The 17172-nt window shown below is 43.9% G+C and overlaps 1 protein-coding gene across 10 annotated transcripts in view; it reads left to right on the top strand.

Annotated features, from left to right (window-relative positions):
* cbfa2t3 (CBFA2/RUNX1 partner transcriptional co-repressor 3) overlaps positions 1-17172 on the top strand; it is a 46949-nt gene that overhangs the window by 23818 nt on the left and 5959 nt on the right. For 5 of the 10 annotated variants that reach the window (XM_088296351.1, XM_088296360.1, XM_088296359.1 and 2 more), the window contains 10 exons: positions 3830-3985; positions 6606-6847; positions 7133-7222; positions 7935-8116; positions 10355-10641; positions 11541-11626; positions 13198-13477; positions 13730-13798; positions 14909-14962; positions 16465-16655. In XM_088296351.1, the coding sequence (XP_088152477.1) occupies positions 3830-3985; positions 6606-6847; positions 7133-7222; positions 7935-8116; positions 10355-10641; positions 11541-11626; positions 13198-13477; positions 13730-13798; positions 14909-14962; positions 16465-16655 (1637 nt within the window). The remainder of the gene's footprint in view (positions 1-3829; positions 3986-6605; positions 6848-7132; positions 7223-7934; positions 8117-10354; positions 10642-11540; positions 11627-13197; positions 13478-13729; positions 13799-14908; positions 14963-16464; positions 16656-17172) is intronic. The other 5 variants (XM_088296355.1, XM_088296361.1, XM_088296353.1 and 2 more) reach the window with 4 other exon arrangements.

Here is a 17172-nt window from a genome sequence, read left to right on the forward strand (position 1 = left end):
ATCAATAACAGCTTTCACAGATATGAGCTCGGGATGACAAGATACCTGCAGCTGAGAGAGACAAAAATACAACTCCACTACCTTTAACCCGGGATAAATTTCCTTTAATCGACACTTATTTGCAGCCCGTCCTCTCATTATATGTTCCAAAGGCGCCCATTCAAAAAGAAGTTTAAAGGGGAAGAAAATGGCTACATAATTTGTCTTTGAGCTGCCCATCTTATTTCAAAATATAAGATGGCCATTGTTAAGGAGAAGGCACCTAGCTATTGTTGTTTGTTTGGTTTTCTGTTTGTCCAGTTGGCATCACATGCTCCCCATCACGTTTGCAGCTTGAGCTGTATTCAACCAACATATGTCAATGCATTTGTGTGCAAGTACGCGTGCGTATACGTACGTGCGCGCGTGTGTGAACTCACACCACACAGCCTGTCATTAGTTAGGACTCAAAACCCTCGGAACTCTAAATCAGCTCAAGATGAAGCAGAGTCCGGATCTGTCCGACGGGGCCGAATTGGTACTGACACAAATAAACAATTCTTACCTCGCAATGATTAGTCATACTGAGAGAACATATGCTCTTTCTATAGCTTGTTATTTTTCCTCAGGAGATGAGCTTGTCCGCTACTGAGCCTCATCGTTTTTGGGGTTTTTTTTCACCGAATGGAAATAAGGAAGATAGTACAGTATTAGCGCAAAGGGGGGCGTTAGGCGATGTATCTGTGAATTTGAGATCCACGGCCCTGGGCTGCAAAGCCCATGTTTTCATATGAAGGCCTGGTGGGGGGCTGTGGGCCAGAGGCTCAAGCTCTGTTTGTGTGGACTCCTCAGCGGCTTCATAGGGAACAGATGTGGGAAGGCAGGCGGCTGGGCAGCCAGCCAGAGCAGCTGGGAGAAATTAAAAACAACAGCATTCCTGGAGACTGGGCGAATTACAGTGGGAAGGAGGGAGGGAGAGTTAAGCGACAGACTGAGAGAGAGAGAGAGAGAGAGAGAGAGCTTTAGGACTATGTGGTCACTGACAAGAGTCTCCGTGGAGTACGAGCGATTGAATAGACAGGAGGATTTAAAGGAACTACTTTGCAGCGGTTCGCTAAAGCTAATAAGTTGCAGCTGTGCTTCCATTGCCGTGCAGGCATGAACGCTTGAAGATATATTCAGATCAACGCATCAAGAGCATCTGTGTCAGAAAAAGATGGTGTTTACTACAGTATATGTACTCGTGCTGCGTTTGTTTACTGTTATGCTATTCGATATTTAAAAAGAGCCCAAAAGACTGAAGACGCCGCACGGCATTACGCATGCATGAGTGCAGCTGCAGTTTGCATGATAGGTGGCTGTGGCTGTCTTGCAGTGAGTGGTTTTTCATCTTGTTTCATCATCACACAAGGGGAGAGGCAGCAGACAGAGAACATTTCAAACTGCAGCTTTTTTTGGTGAGCAATCTTTTAGGCCAGATTACATCAAACGTGCAGATGTGCAGATGTTCGGAACGTCAAGAGAGCGCCGGGCAGAGATAAATTGTTGTTTATTTTCAGTTTAATAGTCAGTGCAGGACCGACACCGACGCATCTGCTTGCGCTTAATGGGGGCTCATTGGGGGCGGGGGGGGATTTAACCAACTCACCTTACCCGATATTCTCTCCCTTTCTCTCGCTTTTGCTTTCTCTGCAAGTGTTTCGTCCTTCAGCACAGTGGGAGCACAGATGGCCACAGATGGGGTTGCAGACCTAGCAGACTTCCTAATGTATTAAAAAGTGAAATCCCTAGCCTGGTGTGTATGTGTGAGCCCTGTCCCTGTAGCTGTTCAGATTATACAGATGTCTGTAATCCCACAGAGGGAGTAAACAGACTCGGCGGCCCCCACTATCCTCATATTCTTCCCTTTATTTGACGCTCTTTCCCCAAAGAAAGTAAAGTGACCAAACTGGCCTCTAGAACGTCCTCACAGAATCGCTGTGATGTGCGTTGAAGACACACGCGCAGTGCACTTTTCATACAGTGACACTGCACATTTAATCAAAGAGGAGGTTTACTAGGCCATATGGCAGCCTCCCCACAGGAAACTTCGTCAGCACGGGTGGCTTGTTTATGTGGTTCGGCTTCTTTTAGACGAGAATATCTGCATCTATTTATACCAGCCACTATCTCCGACCTTGTGTGTTTATGTTGAGAGCGTCTAGCATGGGGAGACCGCCCCTCGTGCTTTTGAGGATCACCATGTCGATGACCCTCATGCAGTGACACTCTTTAAATACAGACGCCAACTGCTGAAGGCTTCTCTGTGACCTCTCACTAAAAAAAAATTTAAAAAAATAGAAAGACAGAAGCACTGTGGCAAGAGTTTTGTTGATTAAATTAATCGAAAATATTGTGAATCAATGGTAATTACTCCATGATGACGATGCAAGTGTTGTATCAGCTGTAAAACAGTTTACAGATGGTACGAAAAATCCGTTGGGGATTTGAAAGCGCCGTCGGGTTTATTTGGAATTTATTTTTGAGAGGCGTGCTCAGGATCATCTCAAAGGCCAATCTCCTGACTGCTCTGGCATTTTCCAAACAAACATTACTTATTTCTTTCTCAAAGTGCTGCTGAAACATGAGACACGTTGCGTAAAGTCAAACAAATGGCACAACATTGTTCACATGTGCTCTTTCAATGGGAATGACAACATGTTGTGTTGTTATTCGCAATGTTTCTGCCTAGTAATCCTTTTTCTTTTGGTTGCAAATATCACACTTACTGCTTGATGTTGGGATTAGGCACATTCAGGACGGAAGTCGTTCAAGTCATCAGTCCTGTGCTCAGGTTACGAAAAGTGAAATCGCAAGCAATTACGGCATATGGTAGCATGCCGAGCAATCCTTATTTAGACCTGCAGCGAATTGTACAGCTTTGTATGTACTTTCTCACTAAGATTTATTATTCATGGAGAAATTAAGCAAAATGATGCAAAATCTTGCAATTTTAGCAAAAGGTGCTAAAATCAGGTATGTGCATCGTGAGGTAATTGGCCTATGCTCAACTCCTCTAGTTTGGTGGAAATCAATGAGGTAGTTAATGTCATTATTGCGTAGTAAACGCAAAAAAAAAAATAAGTAAAATAAATGAATCGTGATCAAAAAATTCTCATTGGTGACATACTTGATACATGTTTCTACACCACATCCACGTTCCCTCTTCAGTGTATCACCGTGTCATTTATTTGCTGTGCGCGAGCCAGCCCGCTCTTGCCATGTTTGGTCCTGGCTGAGGACGGTGGAGCCTCTGGTAGCGGGATGGAGCGCTCCTGGAAGTCAGTCGTCAATGATGGACGGCAGCAGATCCAGCTGCACTTGTCACTGGCAGTCAAGTTGGCTGTCTGAAGCGCGGACGAGAGGGGACAGCCGCGCGGCAGTGTGTGTATGCGTGCGTGTTTTGGTGTGAGTGCCATAGGTTAGATTGGAGGGGCACTGATTGGGATGTCAGAGCTGCACGGTGTGTGTGTGTGTGTGTGAAGGAGAGTGTGGGGGCGAGGGGTGGGGTGGGGGTGTCTGGTTCTCAGTCAGCAGCAGCTGAGTGAGTGAGCAGGTGTTACTGTATGTCTCCCAGGCCTGTGTTTCTAAAACCAACAGAGACACAATACACATTTGAGGCCATTTCCACACTGTGCATTGATTTGCTTCGGCTGTTTTGATGGGGCTTATGTTCTTAGGAAACTTGGCTCCCAGGTGATAATGTCAGCGCTGGCCTTTTTAACATGTTTTTGGTTTTATGTTTTTTTTTTTTCACATTAGTGTTCCATCTTAAGGTGGGTTCTCTTCAATTTTTTTCTCTTCTCGCCAGGTAGCAGAGCGCAGAAGGTTGGAACAATGCCAGATTCACCTGCGGATGTGAAAACCCAGCCCAGGTCCACCCCTCCAACCATGCCTCCTCCACCCCCGGCAGTCAACCAAGCAAGCAGTCGTAATGCTTCTTTCACCCCCACCGCCAGTAAATCAAGTAAAAAAAAAAACATCTCTTCTTTGTTTTTTTAAATAACACCTTAAATATTGTTTATATGTTTATTTACAAACCCTCGTAGTTTGCGAGGCATGTGGGTTTTGTTATGTTTTGCTTTCATGCTCAAGGACCATGTTAGCCAGCAATAAATTTAGCAAGTGCAGGAACAAACTGGACCCAAGCAACATTTTGCAGGAGTTCATGGAAAGAATTGTAAAACGAAAGCTGCCAGAAGCACTTTTGGGACACACCTTGGCCTCTATTTGCATGATCAGTGCAAGCCTAGCACAAAGCACAATCGAAATCTTCACAGGACCAGGCTGGAACTTGTTTTGCTATTTTCGCAGCAGCACGCAGCTCGGAGCAGTAAAAAACGGGCGTTTTACGCCACTCTGGGCAAGAACACAGCTGATTTGTTGCACTTCCAATTGAAGCGGCTCATATTATTCCCTTTAAAATCGGCGCACAAGAGGTGCACAGTCCTTGTCCTTGATATGGTGGAAGCAGATTCTGATTGACTGGAGTCTCTTGCAGGACATCAAAGCACACAATATACGGTAATAAGGGTCTGCAATCAGGTAATATGCTGCGACACAGTGATATAAGTTCATCATTCATTATGACAATAAATGTTGTGGTCATTCGCTAACAGTTGTGTTGAGTAGCGTGTCAATCTCATTTTTTTATTTATTAATTTATTTATTTATTCATTTATTATGAGCGGCAGAGTGCACCGTTACCGGTGTATGTGACGTTGAGACTGGCCGGGGGAAGAGCCCGGAAGAAAAGGCAGTGGCAGCTAAGTGTGCGGAGCAGGTGCGCTTTGTTACAAGTGCAAAGGAATGAAGGAATGAAGGCCCAGTTTAATAGGCAAACAACACGACATGCCATTTATCTGTCGGTGTTGCACCGCTGTCGTTGAAGTCACTGGGGGTGCATTACGATTATGGTTAAGAGCTGAGGACAGTAACGACACACGTAAAAGATGACAGTGTGCAAGGCTCACTCATATATATGTCTAATAAAGCTGCTGGTCAAAGATTTTTGAAGCTCTGTTATTGTTGACTGACTTGCTTCACTGTTAGACCTGGGAAAACGATGATGAGGGGGGAAAAAAATACATTATTTGGTTCTTTGTTGAATTAATATCTTTGTGAAACTACTGTTTTAGTATTTAATTTTTTTTGATGGAATTGTGATCAGTGCTTTCAAGTTCTTCTACACCGGCGGTGGGCAAACTACGGCCCGGGGGCCACATGCGGCCCGTCAAACGTTTTAATCCGGCCCGCCAAACTTCAAAAAAATTAAATGAATAAACCTTGTAAATGTTTTATTTTCTAAATACTGTGATTTTTCAAAGATATATATATTGTCGTAATGCTTTTGTTCACTTTCATTTAAAATTAAATCTATTTTTTTTGCTCCGATGAGGTGAGCTTTCCAAAACACTCCATCCATCTGCTCCTGGTCCGGCCCCTCTGCCAAATTTTAGAACCCATTGTGGCCCGCCAATCAAAAAGTTTGCCCACCCCTGTTCTACACCATACTTTTCCAAGGATCCATTTCTGGACCTTGCTTTGTGCACTTGGGCATAAAAAAGCCTTGCATTTGTGAGCCGATTCTCATTATACATGCACTGCATCGCCATTACATCGGTCTTGAACACACTTGTGTCAAGGGATCCTCTAAAATGTGTGCTTCTTAACAGTTCAGGTGACCAAGCGTTGACGCTACTCGAGTGTCGAGTGTGCTCCACAGTGGGCGTGTCTTTTGTTGAGCGAAATGCCCTTGCTGTTGACAAGTGTCTTTGAGTGCATGCGCGAGGGCGGCTGTAGCATTGTGTTGCACGCACGTGCGCCTGCGTTGTTCACCAGCTGGTAGGAGGCTGGCAGGGCAGAGGGCATCAGTCAGGCTGGCGTTGCTGTGGGGAGGCTACTTTCTTCCCTATATAGCAATGTCAGGCCATGTTCTTTCACCTGTTACGGCGTGCCGTTAGCGATGTAGCGCTCTCCTTGCGCGTGTCTCGTTTTCCTCACAAAAACGTGAAAAAAGGTTTGGGAAGGTCACCATGTTTGAGTATGCGTGAATTTTCTTCATCTTTAAGATTGAATGGCCTGTTACACATATATTTATGTATATTCGTACAATTCCGAAACTCAGAGCTGCAAATCTGTTTTCAGATGGTGGACATGTGCAGCGCCGCATTTAGCTACACACCTGCCACTGGAATAAAAGTAACACAGGCCTCAGGACTATTTTTGGCACCTCATTTACAAGTTCCTCTTATAGTTGTGTCCTAGTGAGTGAGTTGGTGGGTGGGGGAGAGTTTGAGGAACAGGGCGAAATAGACTGACACAAGAGCAGGTGGCGGTAGAGGGGAGTCAAATGGTAACACTTGTGTGACAGCTGAAGTGTGCATAAAAACACACAACATTGTAGAATAAATATGGAGGCATCAATTTGTGTGCTTTTTGTAATCTTTCGGGGACTCTTCCATCAGCAGCATACAGGATAAGAGTGTCAGCCCTCCATCTTTCCCCCAGATGTATTCGATGCCCCTCAGGATCTTCAGTAGCGACTGACCTAATTCATGTTGTCTCTCCCTTATGTCCATCCGCAGTGCTAAACGGGAGCAGCCATTCTCCCACATCACTGAACGGCGCCCCGTCTACACCTAACGGCTTCAGTAACGGACCGGCCATGTCATCGACTTCCTCGTTGTCCAACCAACAGCTCCCGCCAGCTTGTGGCGCCCGCCAGCTCTGCAAGCTGAAGCGCTTCCTGACGACATTGCAGCAGTTCGGCAACGACATATCGCCTGAGATTGGAGAGCGAGTGCGCAGCCTCGTGTTGGGGCTGGTGGTACGTTTGTGGTCAATTTCATAAATAGGCGATTATAGCATGTAGTCAGTCGGACATTTGCATAATTTTATTAGAACTACAGTATATAAGTACAATATATAAAAAAAATCTTTGTTTTTTTTTTAAGATGTGTTTTTGTGTTGTGCAATTTATTAAATGAAGTGTCTGACGTGCATGTGCAAACTTTACAAACTAAAAAAAAAATGTTTTCCCTACTACAATTAGCAAACACCGCGCCAGCATGTTTGCATTCATTGATGAAACTTTTTGTCTCATCTCGTTCAGAACTCGACACTTACCATTGAAGAGTTTCATTCCAAACTTCACGAAGCAACCAACTTCCCTCTGAGGCCTTTCGTCATTCCCTTCCTGAAGGTAAATATAGTGTACAGCCTCGTCTGCACAGGTGTGCGTCTGTTTATCTGCGATATATTTAGCTGTGCCCTGGATTCTATGGCCTGTATGCCACACATTACAGTATAAGCGCTTCTTTTGTCTGTACGATAGGGTTTCCCAAACCTATTCAGTTCGAATGACATATTTTAACCTCCCTTCTGATACACATCACATATTGACACTATTGCAAAGGAGTTATGACTGATTGACAATCAGGAAACTATATTGCCGTCTGACAATCGGCACCACAATTAAGTTGGGTCATGACGTTTTTAGGGGATGATCTTACATTTGAGGATAACCTTGCAGTATTTAAGTATTCTAATATTTATACTACACTGTCGAATATCAAGATATTATTATTCGGTGTCAAACATCCTTGTGGGCGGTCATCCTCCACATCTGGGACATTACAGCAGTCTGTGTTTTATCAAGCAGACAGGTCTCCGAGAGTTATTTGACAGCACTTATACACATACACAATGCACACCTCGGCGGGAGACACATGGCAGAGGAATGTGTCAAGAGATCCGTCTTATCTCATAGTGTCTCTTCATCTATCACTCCCTCTTATTTCACTTTTTCACTGCCTTATCTGGCTTTTAGTCACTCGCCACGTTTCAGTTTCCATCCACATTTTTTCCCCTCTCACTTTAATGAGTGGTTTCATTTTTTTTTGTCTACTTCGCAGGCAAACCTGCCCCTGCTGCAGAGGGAGTTGCTGCACTGTGCCAGGCTGGCCAAGCAGACTCCAGCACAATACCTGGCCCAGCACGAGCAGCTACTCCTGGACGCCAATGCCAGCTCGCCCCTCGATTCTTCCGAGATCATGTTGGAGATGAATGAGCATGGCAAGAGAAGGACCCCGGACAGGTAAAAGCGCTCAATCTCACATATTCTTACAGTGTCAGAAATGAAGGATTTCAGAAGCTAGCAGGAGGCTATATATTGACTTTGTGGGGAAGTGGACATCTGGGCAACACTGACGCCAGGCTGCTATTACCAACTGCCCACTAGGAAAGTAGGTAGAAAGGTATTAAAAGAGAAAAACAGCATAAGAACCTGTGGCGGCACAAGTCCAAAAAACGGATTTTTACCCAAGGTTTTTGCTTTGTTTACTCCCCGGAGGATATGAATAGACTGATATTTCCAAATCTTCCCCTTTCCCCCCTCACCATTCTCTTCTCTCTGCATCTCATATCCCCGACTTACTCAATCTTCTTTCCTCATTCTGTCCCTTTAACTGCATGACCTGCAGGCTCCCAGCAGCTGTCCATATGTCAGGGATGTGTCCAGATGGCGATGTGCTGACCGTAACACTGAACACATCCTCCGTAGGGTGAGGGGAGGTGGTTTGGATGGGAGTGTAATCCACACACCTCCGCCTCCCGACCTCTTGCCTTATGCACAGCAGGCCTGGCTCGGTGGAGTGAGGGGGGGAGGGGAGGTGTATTCGGGCAGGGGCAGGGCCTTCGGTGTGCCAGCTGTTCGTACGATTTGTCAGTTGCCAGAGTTGAGGATGTGCACGAGTATTGCCGGCATGCTCAAAATACACACGGATAACCAGCACACGTCTATCGCATGCAGCCGTGAAGCATCCCCTTTGACTGATTTCCATCGGAATGCCTGGCTAGTGCCATCTAGCTAAAAAGATTAATATCAACACTCCCCTTTAAACTGACCAGATGGCTGGAAACCAGCCTAGCTCACGCACACACACTTACTTAAACAACTCATACACAGTGTCTCGAAACATCTGCCACACACTGTGTATTTAGTCCATATTGCAGCCTAAAGCTGAAGCGGGGCGGGAGCATGAGAAATAGTTGCAATCTTCGAGCAGGCCGAGGGATATCCAGATTAAACGCTTGAGACGCAGGGTGTACGCTTCGACTTGGCTTTTGTTTGATACATATGGCGTACAGCTGTGCTGGAACTTTGGAGCGGCGCTGCCTCACTGTAACTGAACAACAAGCAGCTCTCCACGGGACTACTCGCTGTGCACATGTGAGCGTGTGTCTCTGCATGCACAGCATGCGGGAGTTGTCGAATTTACAGTATTGATTGTTCACGTTCGATGGAACTTCGGCATAGAAGCGGCTGCGATCGTAGATAAATAACATGGCTTGTACCGGTTGTAATTTGTGACTTTATGGATGAACTTCAAAGTGTAAAGTCGGCAGGACGTCAATGTGAGCAGGACCATTACGTTCTAGCTTCAACAAAGCTGTGTTTCATTAAAATGAAAAAAAATAAAAAATACCGCAGATAACATTTGAGGTTTGTTTTGTTGAATCTTTTATTGGGATTGTTGAGATCTTGGCCAGAGTGTCTTTCAGAAAGCATAAATTTAAAAATGACCTTTGCACGGTGGATGACTGCTTAGTATGTTTGCCTCACAGTTCAAGCAGTGCAGGGCTGCAGCTTTGCATGTTCTCCATGTGCCCGTGTGGGTTTTATCCGGGCAACTCCGGTTTCCTCCCACATTCTAGAAACATGCATAGTAGGTTGATTGGACGCACTGAATTGCCCCTAGGTGTGTTTTGTATTTGGCTGCCAACCAGTCCATTTCCAATACATAATGTGTCGAGCTACAATTACAGACCTATTAACATCAGAGGAGCCTTTTTCGGGTCTTGAATTTTATTTTAAAACCCTGACATATTCGGACATATGATGAAAACATCGCTGGAGAAATGTTGTTAGTGTGCGCAACATGATGACACAATGGCAAGCAAACAAAGAATCCCGCTTTGCTGCTGGCATTAAGACTCCTTCTCATTCCGCACTTCAATGCGACAGCTGAAAAAACACTGCAGGCTTTTATGTATGCACAATCACTTGCACTCTCTTTGTGTGTTTCATTAACCCTGAAGTGTTTTCAATAATGTACAGCAAATAATCAATGCTCCCAATTCACACTGCAATTACTTGAACAATTCAAACACTCATGTGGGTACACATCAACATCATTTTATGTTCTACTTTAATGGCTGTACTGACTGCATATGTGAACAACTTTTTTCTTACCACAAATCATTTACATGCCTTGAGGTCTACATTGATGTGTACATGAAATTCAACGTTTTCATACTTCATTCCCCTCCCCAGGACCAAAGACTCTTTGGAGCGAGATGGCTTGCATCCCGAGCACCTTGCGAAAAGACCCTGCACCATTAGCCCCAGCCAGCGCTTCAGTCCCAGCACAGGCCTCCCTGCTCACCCACCACCTCCCAATGGCCTTCCTACACACCCTCCCAATGGCCTGCCCCACCCACAAAACCCTCAAATGGGTCCTCAGCACTACCGCTTGGAGGACATGGCGCTGGCACACCAATACAGAGACGCTTACCGACATAATGAGCACAGAGACAGCCGAGACAGACACCGACAGACAGGTAGAACACCTACGAGGCCTTCGTTGATGACCAGCTCTCGCTGCAGGCCAAATTAAATGGTCAAATACTCGCGGGGTGTATGTTAGGAACAATGCCCAGTTGTCAGTCCGCTGTGTTAATCTATGTGGCTGTGTGGCTATATAAAGCCCACAGACTTACATACCCATGTGCTACAACTGTGGCAACTATATTCAGTATGCCTTCCTACTGCTGAACCCGAAAAGAAAGACACGCATTCCCAGCCAAACTGTCCCCCAGATTAGTTACAAGCCAATTATACTGTACTGGCAATTACATGCCGATATGGAGGCTCTGAGATAAGGGGACTCAGACACCTGTTTTTTTTTCTTTTTTTTTTTTCTTTTTTGGTTCGGCTCCTGAGTGATGAGTAATGAGCTGTTCAATGAAAATGCAAATATAGCAGAAAATATGTATCTCCAGTATTTTAAGGATCAGCATTCATCAGGATTAGATCAATTATTCAGCAGGTCCAAAGGCGTGATAAGAGATTTTTTCTTTTTTTTTTTTTTTTTTAGTTTTTTTTTTCTTTAAGATCTTCCAGTTTGTTGAGTTATTTATTAAATTCCAAGCGACTTTGTCTGCTGTTCAGTGTACATGCAATGCCATGAAATTCACTGGAATGTGTTGAATTTACCAAATTTTATTTTGTCAAGTGAGTGCACATAATATATATATAAATATATATATATTTATATATATATATATATATATATATATATTTGTTTTTGTAGAATATACGTCTACTAAAAAAAAAATGGATCCAGATGATTTAATTTCATACAACCACTTGCCAAAATTGAACTGAGTAAATATTTCTATTTTTTAATCGTCATTTTTTTTAAGCGTTGTTATTTATGTGACTTGTCTTTCTGTCACAGCAGTGCATGGAGCCCGCCAAGAGGAAGTGATCGACCACCGTCTAACAGATCGAGAGTGGGCAGAGGAATGGAAGCACCTCGATAACGTAGGTATCAATGCAGTTGCCATTTTTGATGTCAAACACAATGCATTGTGCACATGCATACAGTTTGACAACACTCAGCTCCAGGACGGCATTATTGCACACATGGACCAGACACACACACTCATGCGGAGAAATAGGGCCCCAGATGGAGCTCGAGACCCAGCAGAGAGCAGCTCCAGCTGGGCAGAGCAGCTGAGACACGAGCTGCAGTCATGGAGAGAACCGGCTAGGCCTGGACCCCTGCCAAATTAGAAACACTTCACTGAAATAAATATAGCTTACTGAGAGGGGAGGGTCGGGTGGAGAGTGACGAACGGCAGCAGAGAACGGGCAAGAGAACAACGGGGAAACAATTTGAATGTGGATAATGTGAAGGGGTGAAAGCTGAACATTTTAAACCCATTTAGTGGAGCAGAAAGGGTAGCGACATTGGTAGTGTGCATGAAAGTGACACTGCAATGAGACGGGGGGGGGAAAGAGAACTAAAAGAAAATCTGTCGAGTTGGCAGCAAAAAGAGCAAAAGGGTGGAAAAATTGTTTCCACCTTTTCATCTGTAGCACAGCTGTTACGTTATTATTGCAATTATCTTACAAATTTAAATTCACTAACTAGCACATGGCCAATAACTGAGTGAAACTTGCAAATTATATTATTCAAGGAACTGAACAACCGACCTTTACATCTACAAGGACTGGATAATCGATGAAACTATATATACCATATTTTTCGGACGATGAGCCTCCTCTGGAGTATAAGTTCCATATAATGGTGAGCCATGCATTTCACACCTTGGCCTTCAGTGAAGTCCTACTATGTCCGACTGGAATAAATACCCCTCATAATACCATCATTTATGACAACAAGGCTGGAGAAATAATATAGAGACACACACTTACCCACTACTGGGTTTGGACGACCTCGGCTCACGAGAGCTAGCTTCTCCTGAAAGGTCCGTCTTGAAAATGGCCTTGCAAGTATTCACACTTTTCTGCCATTGTGGGTTAAAAAAGCAATAATATATTTTCGATTTTCTAACGGTTGCTGGGTAACACTGCCTGGTGTGGATTTATTGATTCTGCATTGCGCTGCCCTCTCACGGTAGAGTAAGAACGCACAGGACGCATTCATCACCTTCAACGTGAGGCCTGCGAGAAGGCCTAACTGTCACCAACGCGTGATCCGATTGGATAATATAAGTGTCTATCAACTCCGTTCAGTCACACAGCACAGACGCTGTGGAGATATATCAAGATGATGACGTTATTGGGTTTTTTTGGTCCATTTTCTGTCCATTTTGACTGACCGGCTCACAGTTTCCGTTCGAGTCAATCCCACATTTTTTGAAGTGGGGAAAAGGTCTGGATTCCGTGCACACTAATGCAGGAACAGAAAAGCTATTTCTCCAAACTGTTCAAACAGAATTTAGAGGAGACATTGCCAGTTGTGCAGTTCGCTGTTACCCTAATAGAATTTAACATATTTCAAAATAACACTAACCTGTAATATGTATTTATTAAAAATAAACATAAATCTACGATATTTAAATGAATCTAATTTGTATTCCCTTCAGCTCCTGAATTGCATCATGGACATGGTCGAGAAGACGCGCCGATCTCTGACCGTGCTGCGACGCTGCCAAGAGGCTGATCGCGAGGAAATGAATCATTGGATACGGCGCTACAGCGACGTGGAGGATATGAAAAAAGGTGGGAGCAACGGACAGCACTGCCTTCCTCCTCCTCTTCCTCCTACTCCTCATCACAACTCCTCCTCCAACACAGCTAGCAGCAGTGAGGCACTGCCCAAAGGAGCTTCTTCCGCTGCTGAAAGGCAGACAGGCAGACAGACAGGTAGACAAACACACACAGGGGACGTTTGCAAAACACTTGTAGCAAGGTAGGGCCTATTTGAAGATGCTGGCAAGGGACTGATTTTAAGCATAGAAAGGAAATTTAATTTAGTGCATAGTAGGAGGTAATCCTGACTCTTGGGCTGTATTTTATGATTATTCAACACACGTACAGGACGAAAATAGGGGGTTTACACGGGTATATACACCATGTGTGAGTGCATTATTGATTGGGTCTTTATGTGTGTTTCAGAGATCCACAGAGACTTTCTACACAGACCTCCATCGGGATACCTGCCAGAGGAAATCTGGAGAAAAGCTGGTTAGAACCACACCTTCTTCTCTCAACATCTCTATTCCGAGCTCACGCTAACAAATGCCTTGCACTCACCGCCAAAACAGACACAGTCATACATCTCACAATCAGTAGTCTCCACCTCATCGAGTTCCACTAAAGCCCTGTTTCCACCAAACTATAGATTGCTTAAGCATTGCAATGTCAAAATAACTTTGCTGGCCATACGCCAAAAAGAACACAAAATTTTCCGGTTTACAACTCCAGTGTTGACAAAATAACAAACGCCACAAGATGTGAACTGTAGCTTTTGGTGGAAACATGGCTCAAGACAGAAAGGACAGAGGCCTTAAAGTAAGGGTCCATGAGGCCTCTGCAAAATTCTGGCTAAACGCCCTCCATCTGTAACCACTATGAAAGGCCACTGCAGTCAAGCTGCAGTGAAAATGCAGTCACCTGGCCCGAGGCATGCCACAGCAGCACAGAACAGTTTCAAAGTGACTACAGGCCAATTAAAATCTCACGTTCATATGCCTGCCTCACTTGTTGAAATACAGTTTTATTAACAGTGCTCAACTCAGGATTTATAAATGTACAATAAAAAAAACAGATTTGTGTATATTTATTGATAATTAATCCAAACAGACTCAGTAATGTTCATTTAAACCAGGCGTGGGCAAACTACGGCCCGGGGACCACATGCGGCCCGTTAAACTTTTTAATCCGGCCCGCCTAACTTAAAAAAAAATTAAATGAATAAACCTTGATAATGTTTCATTTTCTAAATACTGTGATTTTTCAAAGACATATATATTGTTGTAATACTTTAATTCACTTTCATTTAAAATTAAATGTATTTTTTTTTTCTCCGCTGAGGTGAGCTTACCAAAACACTCCATCCATCTGCTCCTGGTCCGGCCCCTCTGTCATATTTTAGAGCCCATTGTGGCCCGCCAATCAAAAAGTTTGCCCACCCCCATCAATTATCAAAATCATTTTTTAGGCAATCTTAATTTCTTACTGCACATAGAGCCTGTGGAGGAAAGATGCTGCTGCTGTTGGCCAACTATTGTGCTGCATTTTCACCAGCAGAAAAAAAAAAAAAAGCTATTTTAACTGCAGTTGTTTGTCATACAGGTACTACAAGCATCCCGCTTTCCCCAGCACTAAAGCACCTCCAAAACAAGCAGGGTGAGTAACATATCTCACTCACAGCATCTTACCTTCAGCGTGTGTTTGTGTGTGTGTGCGTGCAGCCAGGGAGTCTGCCCCTCTCCCTTTCAATTAAAACCAGACACGTGCTGTTTTCTCTGATCGAGTTCAGCTTGAGAGACTGCTGTGATTTTCTGACCAAAAATAAATAAATAAATAAATAAAAAAGGCTCTGGTCTGTGAAAAGACTTGGCAAATCCCTGTGGAATTAAAACGTTAATATTGCTGCCCCTGTGTTTTTCATTAAGTGCTAATTGCCCTAGCATCTGCTATGTACTCTCCTTGATAAGAATTAATTAAATTTGCAAACTTATCTTGGTGGCGCATACATTAGGCCTGATAATTGAGATTGAGATAATACAGATAATGATTGCGGGGAGCGAACAAAGAGGGACAGATGTGAAAGGAAAAGGAAATAGGAGGAGAAATGAAGTGGAGGATGACGGGAATGTTAGGAAGAGCCAAAGCACTGAGACATGGCTGACTTAATGTGGTGACATGAATGGCAGCCAAGTCACATGCAAACGTTATTGTAGCATATGTACATGCACATGGGTGGAGTGGAGCTGCGTGGAGAAGCAACTGCTTGTGGTTCTTGACTAGAGGAATTTAAAAAGCAGTGTTGAGAAAAATGGGGAGCCTTTTTGTGTCTTTTTGTGTCTTCCTTGCATCGCCCCGTATGGCGGAATTGAAATCTTTAACAGCTGAAAATGTGTTATTTGTTGGACAAATTCAAATTAGGAAATCACAGTCATCAAGACTAGATTTGCGTATTTAACAAATAAAATTTATTTAAAAAAATAAAAGTACCATATATTTTTCTCATAAATGACATTTTAGTTCAGTAATCGGCGAAGGACAATCAAGTTCAATCAAGTCCACACCAAACTCTTCTAACCCCCCAAAAAAACTGTTGCCATTAGATTTGAACCACGGACCCATCCAAAAACGTCTTTCATGATTCCGAATAGACTCCAACCTGACACCAGATTATAATTACATTCAAGTATTGTTCCGTAACTGCCTCATGTAAAAACACTGCCTGTGTTTTGTTATTCTGTATTTCCTGGAAGTGCTCAAAATCAACACACACCATAGGAGCATTGTTGTGAACACAAGCATTCACAACACACTGGAGTTTATTCAGGTTGCTTAGTGCCTGCGGATTTGTTACTGAACCATCCAGATGACAGAAGGACAATCAGGCAGAAAGGGAATCCCATGATGGCGGCTGAACAGCCAAGCTGGTGACAAAACTTTGGAGGCATCTGCTGTTCTCCGCTCTGACTCCAGATTGTGTTGGAATTCATCACTGACTGTCTGGATGTTTCCCATTCCTGGCATCAACTTTTAAATCAAGGATGGGGTGCATCTGTTAGCCAAGATACAACAAAAAAGCAGCTTAAAGAGCTTCAATAAATGATGGCGGAGCAGGCGGAGGCCTGAACGTGTCCCTTTCTCTCTCGCTTTTTCCCGCTCAGAGGAAGCCGTGAACGAAGTAAAGCGACAGGCGATGTCGGAGCTGCAGAAGGCCGTGTCAGATGCTGAGAGGAAGGCGCATGAGATGATTTCGGCAGAACGCTCAAAAATGGAGAGAGCCCTGGCTGAAGCCAAGAGGCAAGCCTCAGAGGACGCACTAACAGTCATCAACCAACAGGAGGACTCCAGTGAAGTGAGTATCACAGACAACAACACCTTCTTTGCCTGATGCTCCAACTTATCTGTTTTTGAATGAAGCCATCGCTTGGCCAATTTTTTATTTATTTTTTTTGCTTTGCTGTGCGAGCCAAAATTTGAATCACAAGCGCGTTTCAGATATGCCGCCGCTCAAGACAAGTGGGGAAAAAAAAGGGCGCGACAGTTAGCGATTCCCTTTTAGCTGTTTATGTAATGCCACAAAGAGTCAAACGACAAAAGGAGAACACTCGCAAGCAGCTACTATCGGCCAAAACTAATGTCAAAGCACAAGATTTGTGATTGTGAATTCTGGCTTGACCAAAATAACAGCAATTATGCTTTCAATAATATCTCTTATTATTTTTTTATTATGTTTTGATAAAATGCTAAGCAATTTTTTTCTCAATAAAACCCCAACAAAAATTGCTGTTTTGGGGCGTCTCAAATGGATTCATGGAATTTCAATTAATTTCAATATGGAATATTACTTTGCAAGGCTCGAAATAAGTACT

The sequence above is a fragment of the Idiotropiscis lumnitzeri genome, chromosome 5, assembly GCF_059441095.1.
Source record: "Idiotropiscis lumnitzeri isolate Australia: NSW breed Sydney's pygmy pipehorse chromosome 5, RoL_Ilum_1.0, whole genome shotgun sequence".
NCBI lineage: Eukaryota > Metazoa > Chordata > Actinopteri > Syngnathiformes > Syngnathidae > Idiotropiscis > Idiotropiscis lumnitzeri.